This window comes from Channa argus, chromosome 15, assembly GCF_033026475.1.
Source record: "Channa argus isolate prfri chromosome 15, Channa argus male v1.0, whole genome shotgun sequence".
Taxonomy (NCBI): Eukaryota; Metazoa; Chordata; class Actinopteri; order Anabantiformes; family Channidae; genus Channa; species Channa argus.
The window spans coordinates 3,608,780-3,621,902 of NC_090211.1; the positions used below are offsets into that span (position 1 = coordinate 3,608,780).

Consider the following 13,123-nt stretch of genomic DNA (forward strand, 5'->3'; position numbering starts at 1 on the left):
GGATGTCAGCTCCTTTTATGCCTCTGCCTGAGTGTTGGATGTGGGGGGTGGTCATCGGTCCGGTTAACATGCCAAACATGCTGGGGCTTCACAGCATTGCCCAAGGGCAAGTTCCAGCAGGTCTGGTGGCTTTAATACAACAGAGAAAGTTTCAACATTTTGCCTGATGTCTTCAGCTCCAGGGCTTGTGGCTCCAGGCAGCATGTCAGAGAGGCCCGACACCTTTGAAACTTCTTACTGGATGAACCAGCCCTGTTTTTTTTTTTATTGTGCAAACTTTGTGTTTAATTCAGTTTATCTTTTCAGTCAAAATTTTACTGGGCCACATAAAAAAACATCCTTTAGTATGTTTCTGACATGTAACTCTTTACAGTGCAGCGAAGTAACTCGACAAACAAATAGTAGCTCAAGCTTGGAGCAACTAAAGTGAAGAGTGATTCATGTGCTGACATAAACCTGCGGAAAAACACTGTTGATATGTTGATGGACAGCAAGAAGACAATCGAAACATTGTCACATTCCCTACATGACAGGCAGGCTGATAAAATGAAAGTTGATTTAGTGAGCGGACACACTGGTTCTCAGTGCTTCAGGCTGAGGTTTCATTGCACTTTGTGTTGCTGGAATGTGCCAATAGAGCCGACCTGACTCTGGCTCAGCTGCTTCAACAAATTAAAAACCTTTCAAATGTTGCTGTTGTTTTAAAGGACTTTAACAGTAACTTTAGAAGTTGCTGCAAAGCAATAAAATCTAAATAGTAAAAACTGTACATTTGCATTTTTGTAAGCAATAGTGCATCTGTAATGTGTTGGCAGTGGTGTGTCATAGATGCTTTATTTTTTTTTTAACTGCAGAGTGGGTGGTATCAAAACATATTTGTACACAGTAATATAGTTTTTTAGGGACCCATTAAGCTAAAAGCGTCAGGCTATTGCACACTTTTCCTAAGATTGAAGTCTGTCTCTGCAGCACAGCACATTGAATTTTACTTTGCATGTATTTTAATAACTTGTGACTTTGTGTGCTGTTAAACTGATTGTTGTTTCACAGCAGATCAAACATTTTGTCCATAAATTGTCCAAAAATAGTGAAGAAATGTCCATCACAACTCAGGTTACATCTTCCAATCTTTTGCATTTACAGCAATAAAACAAAGATAAGCAAATCTTTTCTCCTTTTAGAAGCTGGAACCTGAAAATATTAGATTTTTATCCTAAATATAATTACTTGAAAATTACTAAAAGTTGTGTTGTTGATGTAACAAAAGGAATCTAATGTAAAATCCCTGTGGTGCCAGATTACCACAGACCCAAGGCCCCTAAAAAACAGTCTGGCAGTTGGTTTGTGGTAATTTGATTAATTCCCACCTTTGGAAATATGGTGGAAATGGTAATAAGCATTACCAGGCAACACCACAGCATTCAATTCTATTCCCTAACAGTCATTGTAGACACTCAGTGTCCATTAACAAGGGCACAGAAAACCCATTTAACTCTTAGCAAGAAAATAAATAAATAAAAAAAATTGCAGAGAAGGCGTATTGTTTTTGACTCAGCGCCTTATTCTACTCTTATTTGTTAAGAAAATGGAAAAACTCAAATAAGACACAAACACCTTAAATTTGTAGTTAAGACTAGTGCTTTAGTTAATCTGCATTCTGAAAAGTGACTTTTAAGGTGACGACCATTTTTGTCTGACTAGAAGATCCAGTTTATACAGATCATGGAGGGTGGGGACAAAAACCTGCAGAGATGGAAGAGATAAAGGAAGTCAAATGCCATGAGCGCTGATCCATATAAAATAAAATGTCACCAAATAATTATGTATTTAGTAATTCAATTATGTATTCAGTTATTGTAACTTCTGACACATATAATCATAAACATCCCATTTACTAAAACCGGCAGTGCCATTTACAACACCAGTTCCAGAAAAAGTTGTAAGGATGTGTAAAATGTAAATAAAAACAGAATGCAATGATTTGCAAGTCTTATCAAACCATATTTTATTCACAACAGAACATAAGCAACATATCAAATGTTGAAACTGAGATAATTTACCATTTCATGGAAAATATTAGCTCATTTTGAATTTGATGCAGCTGGAAAAAGTTGGAATAGGGGCAACAAAAGGCTGGAAAAGGAATTGCTGCAAATGAAAAACAAATGGAGGAGGATTTGAAAACTAATTAGATTAATTGGCAACAGGTCAGTAACATGACTGGGCATAAAAGGAGCATTTCAGAGAGGCAGAAACTCTCAAATGTAAAGATGTGCAGAGGTTCACCAATCTGTGACAAACTGTCGGAAAAAAAATAATGAACAATTTTAGAAAAAATGTCCCTTCGGGAGGAATCTCGTGCATGGAACAAGGCCAAAGGTCCAAACGGGATGAATGTGATCATGCCCTCAGGCAGGACTGCATTAAAAACAGGCCTGATTCTCTCTCCAGTACCGGGAGCTCCATTCCTTCACTGTAGTCAGAACCTCGCTCCGTGACGGCTCGATTACGTCATCCGAACACCGTCACCGTGGAGATTGAAAACACTGCGAAGCCACCGACCAGGCGAAATGGGTTTCCTGGAATGGACTTCTGGAATCCTGGAGCGGACTCCAAAGTTCTCCGTCCACTGACCAAAAGGAATACTACACAAAACACTAAGCTTGAACTCTTTAATGTCCAGTTGTCTCAACCAACTTAACTGTCCATAAAATTGCCTACCGGGAACTTCAAAACAACTACTCCAAGGTACTTACCACTGCCAGATCACAATATTACTCAAATATAATCAATAAAGGCCCCAGGAACTCAAAACAACTCTTTTCCATAATAAATCATCTACTCAAACCTCAAACCCACACTGGCAGCAAACACACAGAGGAGCAGTTTCATTGCACATTTCACCACTAAGGTTAAAACTATCCGCTCCTCACTGTCTGTCGTAAACCCCCAGACCTCCCCACTTCTAGACCAGAAGGCTGTCTGTCAAAGTTTTTGGCTACTACTGTGAAAGAAGTTGAAGTTATCATACAGAGGATGAAACCCTCAACGTGCAACCTGGACCCTATCCCCACTCCCTTGGTAAAAGCTAATGTCTCAAACATAAGCCAACTCATCACCAGCATCAAAACATGAACACATCACTCCTGTTCTCCCACCTTCACATTGATTACATAGTATGTCTACTTACCCACCAGTGGATCCATGGAAATGCCCCACAGTATCTTAAGGAACTCCTCACATTGCAATCTACCACTAGACACCTTCGCTAAAATCTAATATGAAACAATGGAGAAAACATGTCTATAAAAAACCATGTTGTTGAGCCAACACTGACTGGCTCCAAAAACTGCAGCCACTTATGGCAAAACAGTTTTAACATTAATTTAGTAGACTGGATATATGTTAATTCAGTTCCTCCTCGTCAAAAAAGAACATTTCTGATATCCACAATGAGAAGCTCCCTATGCATTTGTTATTTGCAAAATAACATTTCTTAATTGAAAAAAAAGTCTCATTTTAAATACACACAGTGCAGTTAACAGTTACCAGTAGCAGTGTTAATGTCAGATATTAAAATAAAAAACAAAAACAAACAACACATTCCTGATAGCTCAATAACACTTGTTCAGAAAAACCATGAGGAGATGTACGTTTCTGCTTCTGCCACATGAGGTCAGTCATTACCAACAATTACAGCTCAAATGACATTGACGTCTCCTCTTGTCCACCCTGAGATTTTTAGTTTATTTTAGTCATGGTTCAAATCCGTCAGCCTTCAATTTAACAGCATCATTATGAACATTCATTAGAATTAAAATGTAGATCTAACAGGATGAGTATAGAGAGGAGTCCAGTATTTGAAGATCAGAGATTTATCCTGCACAGGTGGTGACATAATTGCTTTGCAACTGCTATTTAAAAGATTTTAAGAACAAATTGGAGGAAAATGGTCTATAATTGGTTAAAGATAACCCTCTGGTACATAGTGTGTAAAGACAGATTTATCAAACCTAATATGGATGCAACAAGACACTCACTTTGTGATGCAGATAAAAAAAAAAATCAGATGCAAATTGGGAAAAAGAAACTATGCTCATTTTCATAATGTAAACCGTTGACTTCACCGGGATAGCTCCTGTGTAAATGCATGGGCCTTTAAAAGTGATTTAGAACAACTGTAGATTACTTTCAAAAACAAAAAATAAAATAATTAGAATATCAGCTGGCTGTAGCTGGCTGTTGAGGGATACTGTCCTACTACAAAAGACAATTACTTAGGTCGACTGTAGAGGCAGCCCCTCTGGACCCCTGCAGAATCTGACCAGCTACGACATGTACAACTGCATGTCGTCATCCAGCTGCTGCCTGTCTACGTGGTGTCAGCAAACGATATGGGTTCCACAGACAAATGGAACCCTTTCTGGGGAAAACCTGGGCTGATGTTGAGAGGTGGCTTCCATCCCACTTTAGATGGTGCAGGTCTCTTATATAAAAATATTTATTTATTGGACAACCTAAAGCACATGACAACCCAGCACTGAGCCCAGGACACAGAGATCCAGTTTTACACACTTCTCTGCAGTGTCTTTACAGCCACACACCCCCAAAACTCCCAAATCCATATAAAGTGACAAGTGATTTATTTTGTTTTACTGAAACTTGGCTGCAGCAGGAAGAACATGTCAGACGTTGTAACTTATTATGATATGATATGATATTTTATAACATAGACTGAAACATGTCATTGGCATTAAAGAAACTGCTTCTCCGCTATGTTTTTCTTTTAGATGGATCCTATTTTTTCATGTCAGTAATAAATCTTTAAGGCACACAAACGTTAATTATGTAGTTCCAAAAACAAACCAAATCTCTTGAACAGCCTTCCTCCACATGTGGAATTTTGCCAAAATAAGGAGCATCCTGTCTTAAAGTGCTGAAAAACCTGTCTGTGCATTTGTCACTTCTAAATTGGACTACTGTGATTCCCTACTATATCCCAATGACTCTAAATAGCCTCCAAATAATCCAAAATTATGCAGCAAGAATATAGTGACTGGAATTAGAAAGAGATATCATATTTAATCTTCATTAGCTTTTTTAACTTTACTTTTACTTCATGAAACCAATACATTTCTCAGCTTGTTTATTGTAATTGTTTGAGATTTAATGTGAAAAATTATTCTGCTTGATGAAACCTAGAACTATACTAGTAACATATCACACAGCAACACCAATGGTCTTAATGTTTAAACATATTTTATCATCAGTCAGTTTTGTTTCTCTTTTTTCAATCTGCTGCAACTTTAACCAAATAAAGTCAGAGTCAAATAAGAGCATGTGGACCAACTGAAGCATCACACTTCACTTTTATTTCAGACCCTCACACAGAGTTGAACAGCACACACTTAGTTTGCAGCAACTGATTGGTCAGAGATGTGTTTGCTTTAATATTAGGTCTCATTATTAGGAGGTGATGGTTGTCACTTTTCCAGAGGAGTCAACTTCCTCCACGACGGTCACCACCCGGGTGGTTTTGGTGGTAGTGGTGGTTGTGAAGGAGCTGCAGGACAACAAAGGAGTAATTCAGTGACTTTTGTTTGACCTTTTTCTGTGTTTTTACCTTTAATTCCTAAATGAGAAATCAATCAAGAAAGATAGTTCTTAAGTTATTCTCCAGCTCAATGAGCACTTATAGTACACACTGTGGAATTTTATGGTTTGTGCAAAAATGAAGCTGTGTGGTTTTGTTTTTCTCTAAAGTTGATTCTCTTTATGTTTTAGTGTCCAACAGCACCTCCAAGAGGACAGTAATCTGTACATATGTCTGTACTAAAATAAATACACACAGTACAGTCAGACACATACAGTTTTAAACCTTCTAGTATAAAGACATTTACATTTATTTTATATTTTTTGCCTTATGAAGGAATTAGCTCTTAGTAATTGGAGTTTTAAGTTAACTTTTTAACATAGTGTGTAGTTAATCCGTTACAAGTTGATGTCCTGCATTTAAAATTAACACACAACTACTGAAAATATGCAGTAAATAAAATAAAACTAAATAAGACTGGTAGCATAGAACGTGTAGGAGGAGAAAATTGTAACTTAGATCAAAGTGATCAAAGCACAAACCTCTCGGATTCTCCGTCCATCAGCCTCCTGTATTCAGCAATCTCCAGCTCCAGTCTGGTCTTAATGTCCAGCAGTTCGGCGTACTGAACCTTCTGGTTCTGCAGGTCAGCCCTCAGCTGTGTCAGCGACTCCTCCAGAGCCCCCACCTGCCTCTGGTAACCTGCCAGCATGTTGGAGTAACGGCTGTTGGTCTCAGCCAGAGTCACCTCAAGGGCTCCTTTCTGTTTGAGAAACAGGGTGAACAGCCTGACAGTTTTACTCTGAAATAAAATGAGCATTTACATTCTCCTCATTTCGACTTTATTCTGGAAACTCTTTTTTCACAGAAAAGAAACAAGTCCATGGGAATTTGAGACGAAACGTAAACTTTTGTACTTAACGCAAAGATTGTTTAAACAGCAGGTGTGCAATTACTAAGGTGACCTGCACGTGAATATTTTGGAAAATTCTATCTATCAACAAATCAATAAATTCAATCAGCAGTGACAGATCAATGGGTGAAAAAAGAATCAGCCTATTTCTACTGTAAAGTTAATATATTCTTACATATAATAATAAAATAATATTGCATGTTGACCCGCTGAATCTAAAATTCCCTGTAGGTGTTTGTATATGTCACTCTGTCCAGGGTGTACCCCTGCCTGTCGCTGGATGACAGCTGAGATAGGCTCCAGCCCCCCCACGGCCCACATAGGATAAGCGGTGACAGATAAGGGATGGCTGGATGTTGACCTGATCAGTTATTCAGATTTGGTGGGTTGACTGTTTTCTTACCTTGCTAATCTGAGCCTGCAGTTTGATCTCCAGACTCTGAAGAGTTCGTCTGACCTCGTTGATCTCAGACTTGGATATCTGCAGACACTCAGTGCTCTCTGCCACCTGTTTGCTCAGCTCCACTGACTGTGGATCACATGTATTATTACAATTTGTATTTTTCAAATAAAATGCTACAGACAACACAGTGACACACTGACTTTCCATATAGCTCCTAATGATCAAACTCCATCTGTGAGATCTCATATTACTGTATCATCCCAGTAGACCCCCATCATTTCAGAATGCATGCTGACTTGTGCTTGTTCTGCCCAATGTTTTGTTGTTGCTTCTTGTTATTTTCTGTTTACCCACTTTACATTCTATTCACCCGATCCAGTCAAGGCAGAGAGCTGCCCATCCTGGAGTCTGGATCGCTAGAGGTTCCTTCTCTTCTGATTTTTTTTCCTTGAGGAGGATTTGTTGGGTTTTCTCTAAATATCTGTATAGTCTTGTTTTTATTATGTAAAGTGCTTAAGATGACTTTGTTGTAAATTAAAAAAATTATAAAGCTGAATTGAATTGAATTGAATTGAATTGAATTGAATTGAATTGAATTGAATTGAATTGAATTGAATTGAATTGAATTGAATTGAATTGAATTGAATTGAATTGAATTGAATTGAATTGAATTGAATTGTCCAGGGAAATAGTAGCCACATTCAGATCAAGAAAATAATATTTGTGGTCTCACCTTGGCCTGAAACCAGGCCTCCAGTTCTTTGCTGTTCTTGGCGGCAACATTCTCGTAGTGCTCTCTGATTCCAGCCAAGACAGTGGTCAGATCCTCCTGTGGAGCTGCATCCACGTCCACATTAACTTGACCTCCCACCTGTGACTTCAGAGTCAGCAGGTCCTGCAGAAAACCATGATTATACCTGAGTGTCTTTAACTGTTTAAGTGTTATGTTTTGTTGTCTTGTATTCCTGGTCTTACCTCTTCATAGTTCTTCTTTATGTGGATCAGCTCATCCTTCATACCCTCCACCTGCATCTCCAGGTCAGACCTGGTCAGAGTCAGCTGGTCCAGGACTTTCTTCAGCCCGGCGATGTCAGCCTCCACAGACTGACGTAAGCTCAGCTCATTCTCATACCTGAAACATCACAAACATTTTATTATGTAAGACCCAAATATTCAACTCATCAGAGAACATGCTCACAAAAACACAAATACAATCTGTATTTTGTACGGTTTCTGTACTTGACTTAACATTAAAGGGGATTCTGATTCAGACTTACTTGATTTTGAAGTCGTCTGTTGCCAGTTTGGCATTGTCGATGGCGATGGCAAGGCTTGCGTTTCCTTGACAAGCGACAGTAATCTGAGCAAAGGAAAGAAGAAAAAATAGTGAATAATGGTTTACGGTAGTTGTATTTTGATGTAAACCAGGACTAATTGCTATTGTTAAAGCTGTACTGAATAATTTCAGCCTGATAAAGTTAAGCATCACTACATCACATTACATCATTACAGCATCACATTAGAACATGGTTCTAAAATAAATCTCAAATAAAACCCAATTTTCACGATTTTGTAACATATTTAATTGTATTTTAATTTCACTACAGCCCAACTTTTTCCACTCAGTTTATATGATTGTAGCTTATGTTTCATTTGCAGTAAAAAGAAATGGGGGCGAAAGGGGTCAGCTAAGACCCCAAAAAAGGCTCAGGCTGCCCCTGAAAACAGCTTGAGCTTGAGAGATACACTACAATAGACATACAACTACATAAGACATAACAATCAGATGGAACATGAGTTGTTTTTAACATGTTTATGCTGAAACTCCTACACACCTAAAAAGTCTAAAGTAAAAATCTAACAACCAAGTACACTTAAAATAAGGTATAAAGTAAATCATCAGTGAAAAAAGTAAAACTGTACAAATGTGACTTTACATTGAGACGGGTGTTTCCCTGGTAACCTGTTACCTGTCCACACCCTCCCACCTCCACTTCATTGAAAAACTGGTTTCTCTACTTTAAATTCTATTTCTATGTTCATCCTCTGGTGTTGAAACTCTGGTGTTGAAAAAATTCAACCATAGATTTAAACACAGAAAAGTCTTTGTAAGCAGTTACATTATTTTTGTCTTTGTTTCTTTGTTTTATATAATAATTTTTCTATCATTCTGTGTAAATAAACTCAGGTTTTATAGAGTTACCACATCTTTAACATTGGTGACCTGTCTGCACAGGATAAATTCAGACTAAAGAAGTCACATGATGTCTAACTAAACTCAGTAGGCTTTAATTTGCCTGTTCTCACCTGGTCCTGAAGCTCATGAATGCGGACATTGAAGGCAGTGAAGTCATGTCCCTCTAGCTTGGTCTTGCTCTCCAGAAAGAGCCTGATCTTTAGCTCCAGGTCTGCGTTGGCCTTCTCCAGGGAGCGCACCTTCTCCAGGTAGCTGGCCAGGCGGTCGTTGAGGTTCTGCATGGTGGCCTTATCGTTGGTGGAGATGTCAACGGCCTCGGCCAGGTTGAACCCACTGCCGGCAGAGGAGGAGAAGGAGGCCTTGGAGACGCGGACTCCAGATCCTCCGGCTCCTCCGTACATGCTGCCAGCAGTCATGTTGCCCAAGCGGCGGGAAGAGGTGATGATGGAACTGCTGCGGCTGGAGAAGGAGGACATGGCTGCTGGTCGGCTGGTCGTCAGCTCTGAGACGAGAGTAACGGGCTGCTGGGATGTCAGCTCCTTTTATGCCTCTGCCTGAGTGTTGGGGGGGTTAGTCGTCGGTCTGGTTAACATGCCAAACAAGTCTTAGTTGAGCAGGTCAATTCCAGCAGGTCTGGTGGCTTCATAGAACAGAGAAAGAACATTTCGTCTGATGCCTTCAGCTCTAAGCAGCATGTCAGAGGGGCCCAACACCTGATACACTTCTTACAGGATGGACCAGTCTTGTCAGTCACACTAATGAACACCAGAATGAAAAATTAATTTATTAACAGTTGATTATAATTTTTTGTATTTGTGCAAACTCTGTTTGTGTTTATTTCAGTTTATCTTTTAAGTGAAAATTCTACTGAGCCACATAAAAAAAAACATCCTTTAGTATGTTTCTGATGTAACTCTTTACAGTCCAGCAAAGTAACTTGACAAACAAATAGTAGCTCAAGCTTGGAGCCACTAAAGTGAAGAGCGATTCATGTGCTGACACAAACCTGCAGAAAAAACTGTTGATATGTTGATGGACAGCAAGAAGACACTTCACTCAAAGCATTGTCACATTCCCTACATGACAGGCAGGCTGATAAACTGAAAGCAGAACTTTTTAGTTGATTTAACAAGCGGACACATTGGTTCATAGTGCTTCCGGCTGAGATTTTATTACACTTAGATACTGTGTGCAGAATGATTGTGCTTTTGTTTAAACCATTTCAGCCATTATTTGCCCCTTTCTTTAAAACTATTTCATATGAATATCTAAGTTGTTCAAACTGTGTTAGTTTTGCATTTAATTATTAATTGTCTCTAAATGAATATTAATTCCAAACACATAACTAAAACGCACCTTTAATGAAAACCTAGCCTTTACTTAATGAAAGGCATCTTTCAATATAAGACATGAAGTTTGGGTCTTGAATAATTGTGTGATATGTAAATAGGAAGAGAAGAAATAATTAGCAAATTATTTAAAACCTATTTTTGATAAATAGGTACAAAGTTTGAAGAGGAGAAATTTGATTTTTTTTTCTAAAATATTACTGATTCTTTCAAAATTAAAGATCGAGTGAGGTTCATGACAGTAAAAATGTCCATGTGCACTGCTTTGCCAACATTTGTCAATGTAAAATAGGCAAAATTTAGAATGGATCATTAAAAATTTAAAAGATCATCCCAGGACTGCATTTTCAACACATTTAACATTTCTCAGTGTAAAATTCAAAATGCTTTGGAATTTCATCATTTACAGTTCAGAATACAATTAAAGTTTTCTGAAAACCCAGAGTAATATCTGTATGCAGATGCAGTTTACTGCCTGAACTCAGAAACACCCTTAAAAAACACCATTAGTCTTATTTTTGAGAGATGTTGCTGCTTTCAAATTTGCATTGAGCAAACATTGTAATGGTTTTTAACAACCAAAGGTCTCACTTTCAACATTTGGAATATGGTCACTCAAATAAGGTTTCAGATTATTTGTCTTTTCTTTTAATTTAGACTTTACACAATGCTCCAGCTTTTCTGGAAATGGTGTTTGTGATTCTCGTCAATTCAGCACTCAGCTTTCCAAGCACACACATGTAAATGATCACATACAAAACATTATGTCATAAGAGGCAAATGTGAAACTTTAATCGCCAAGAATCTCATTCATAATAAAACAGCCCAGATTACATTTTTTTGCATTCACATTTCATCATATGTGTATTGTTACCACATTTGTCAGTAAAATAGTAACAAGTTACCATATACTGTATTTGCAGAGAAATTGATAAGTTGATTCTAAAAACACTGTAGAAATACAGCATCACACAGTGGATTAAGGAAACTAATGCCCCAATGTTTCCTTTTATGGCTATGGGATGTTAGCATCAGTAAAGTGAGTAAAGTGAATTGGTTTTCCTGTGTATATGTTTCCTCTACTTTAATCTGAACCTTCCCACTGACCTATAACTCGATCCCAGCCACATCCTAATCCATTTATCATAATGTTCAAAATCCCTATGATGGAACTTTAAAGATTGTTTTTTTGCTTTTAAGCTGGTGGTGGCACAGGTCGGGCTCCATTTTTTTTTTTTAATAAAATCTGGACACTAATGAAAATGAAGAGATAAATGAATAAAAAGTTGAAAAAGTAAATATAAAAGTTGGATTTGAAGTCAGGTGCCTATATAATCTGCTATGATCATTCCTTCATTCACAATGTACTTTTATTGTCAGTTCTGTTTAAAAACGAATTCCAAGGTTTCATCTTTTACAGCCTTTTTAGACAAAACTACTGACAAATTTGAAAAGTAACCAAAATGTGTACAAATAAGACATTAACTTGATAAAATTTCATTAAAATGTTCTTTGGGAATATGTCCTTTAAGAACATTATAGATAAAGATAAAAATTGCTGTTTTAAAAAAAATACATATTTTTCCAAACTTGGTTTTTTGTTCTGTTTTCACTGGTTAAATTTAATCAGAGGGTTATGAAAAAATTATGAGGGGAATTACTGGACATATGCTCTGGATGGCATATCAGCATTGAGGTATAAATTCATCTGACCAGTAACCATGTATGTGTGTCTATTTATTTATTAATTATGTCAGGGATTCTGAAAACCTGCAGCGGTTTCTTCTTCATACTCTTTGTGGGGTTGTTAAAAGTATCTTTAGTCCCTCCCTACTACTCAAGCAAGGTAAAAACTGAAGCAATTTACCTACATGAAACAGAAAGAAAAACTCAAAGTAATATTCAAAAATTGTTAATGCTATGTATAATATTTGTATAAACGTAAACATGAAAATTCTTTTTTCTCAATTAAAACTAACCCCCACCCACCGTTTTAGGAGAGACATGAAAATACATATTTATCTTTATTATCCATCCATTATACGGAACAGCTTATTTTGTTTAGGGTCTTGGGGTTGCTGGAGCCTATACCAGCTGTGATAGGGCCTGGACAGGTCTCCAGTCCATCTCAGGACCAACACAGATGCACATACACAAACAGACAACCAGCCACACTCACATTCACCCCTACAGGCAAGTCACCAATTAACCTAACTTTCATGTCTTTGGGCTGTGGGAAAAGTCCTGGGTGCAAACCCGGTTCTAGCTTCTCTTCACTTTATTCTAAATTATTTTGTCAGAATTGTAGAAAGTTTGACTCTGTGTTTCCAGTAATAACCATGTTTAAACCATGTTACCATAGTTAAACGTGAGCCAGCATTGTGATCCTATGGCATCTCATGTAAAGCTAAGCAGAACTGCCAGAATCCACTAGAGCCTCAGCAGCAACAGCTCTCAGACATTGGCAAAAATGATGGAGGAACTGATAATGCTTCTTTGATAAGACTTGATCACAATTGATTTATTCACGTTCCTAACTGTAATCAAGTTATAGTCTGAAGCATTTTTAAACCATTATAAAATGCTTCATTTCACCCAACTTGATGAAATGAACATCTCCCATACAATTTAAAATAATGTAATAACAACAAGAAAAAAAAAGCAGAGC

General features: G+C 37.7%; 1 protein-coding gene across 1 annotated transcript; it reads right to left on the reverse strand.

The window, feature by feature from the left end:
* Positions 1–5,350: 5,350 nt before the first annotated feature.
* On the reverse strand, positions 5,351–9,662 carry LOC137099365 (keratin, type I cytoskeletal 13-like). Its single transcript, XM_067476109.1, has 7 exons — positions 9,217–9,662; positions 8,187–8,269; positions 7,885–8,041; positions 7,643–7,804; positions 6,910–7,035; positions 6,136–6,356; positions 5,351–5,563 (listed from the first exon to the last, which is right to left on the reverse strand). Exons 1-7 carry the CDS (start codon positions 9,580–9,582, stop codon positions 5,467–5,469), a joined length of 1,212 nt encoding a protein of 403 aa, XP_067332210.1. The 5' UTR covers positions 9,583–9,662; the 3' UTR covers positions 5,351–5,466.
* Positions 9,663–13,123: the final 3,461 nt, after the last annotated feature.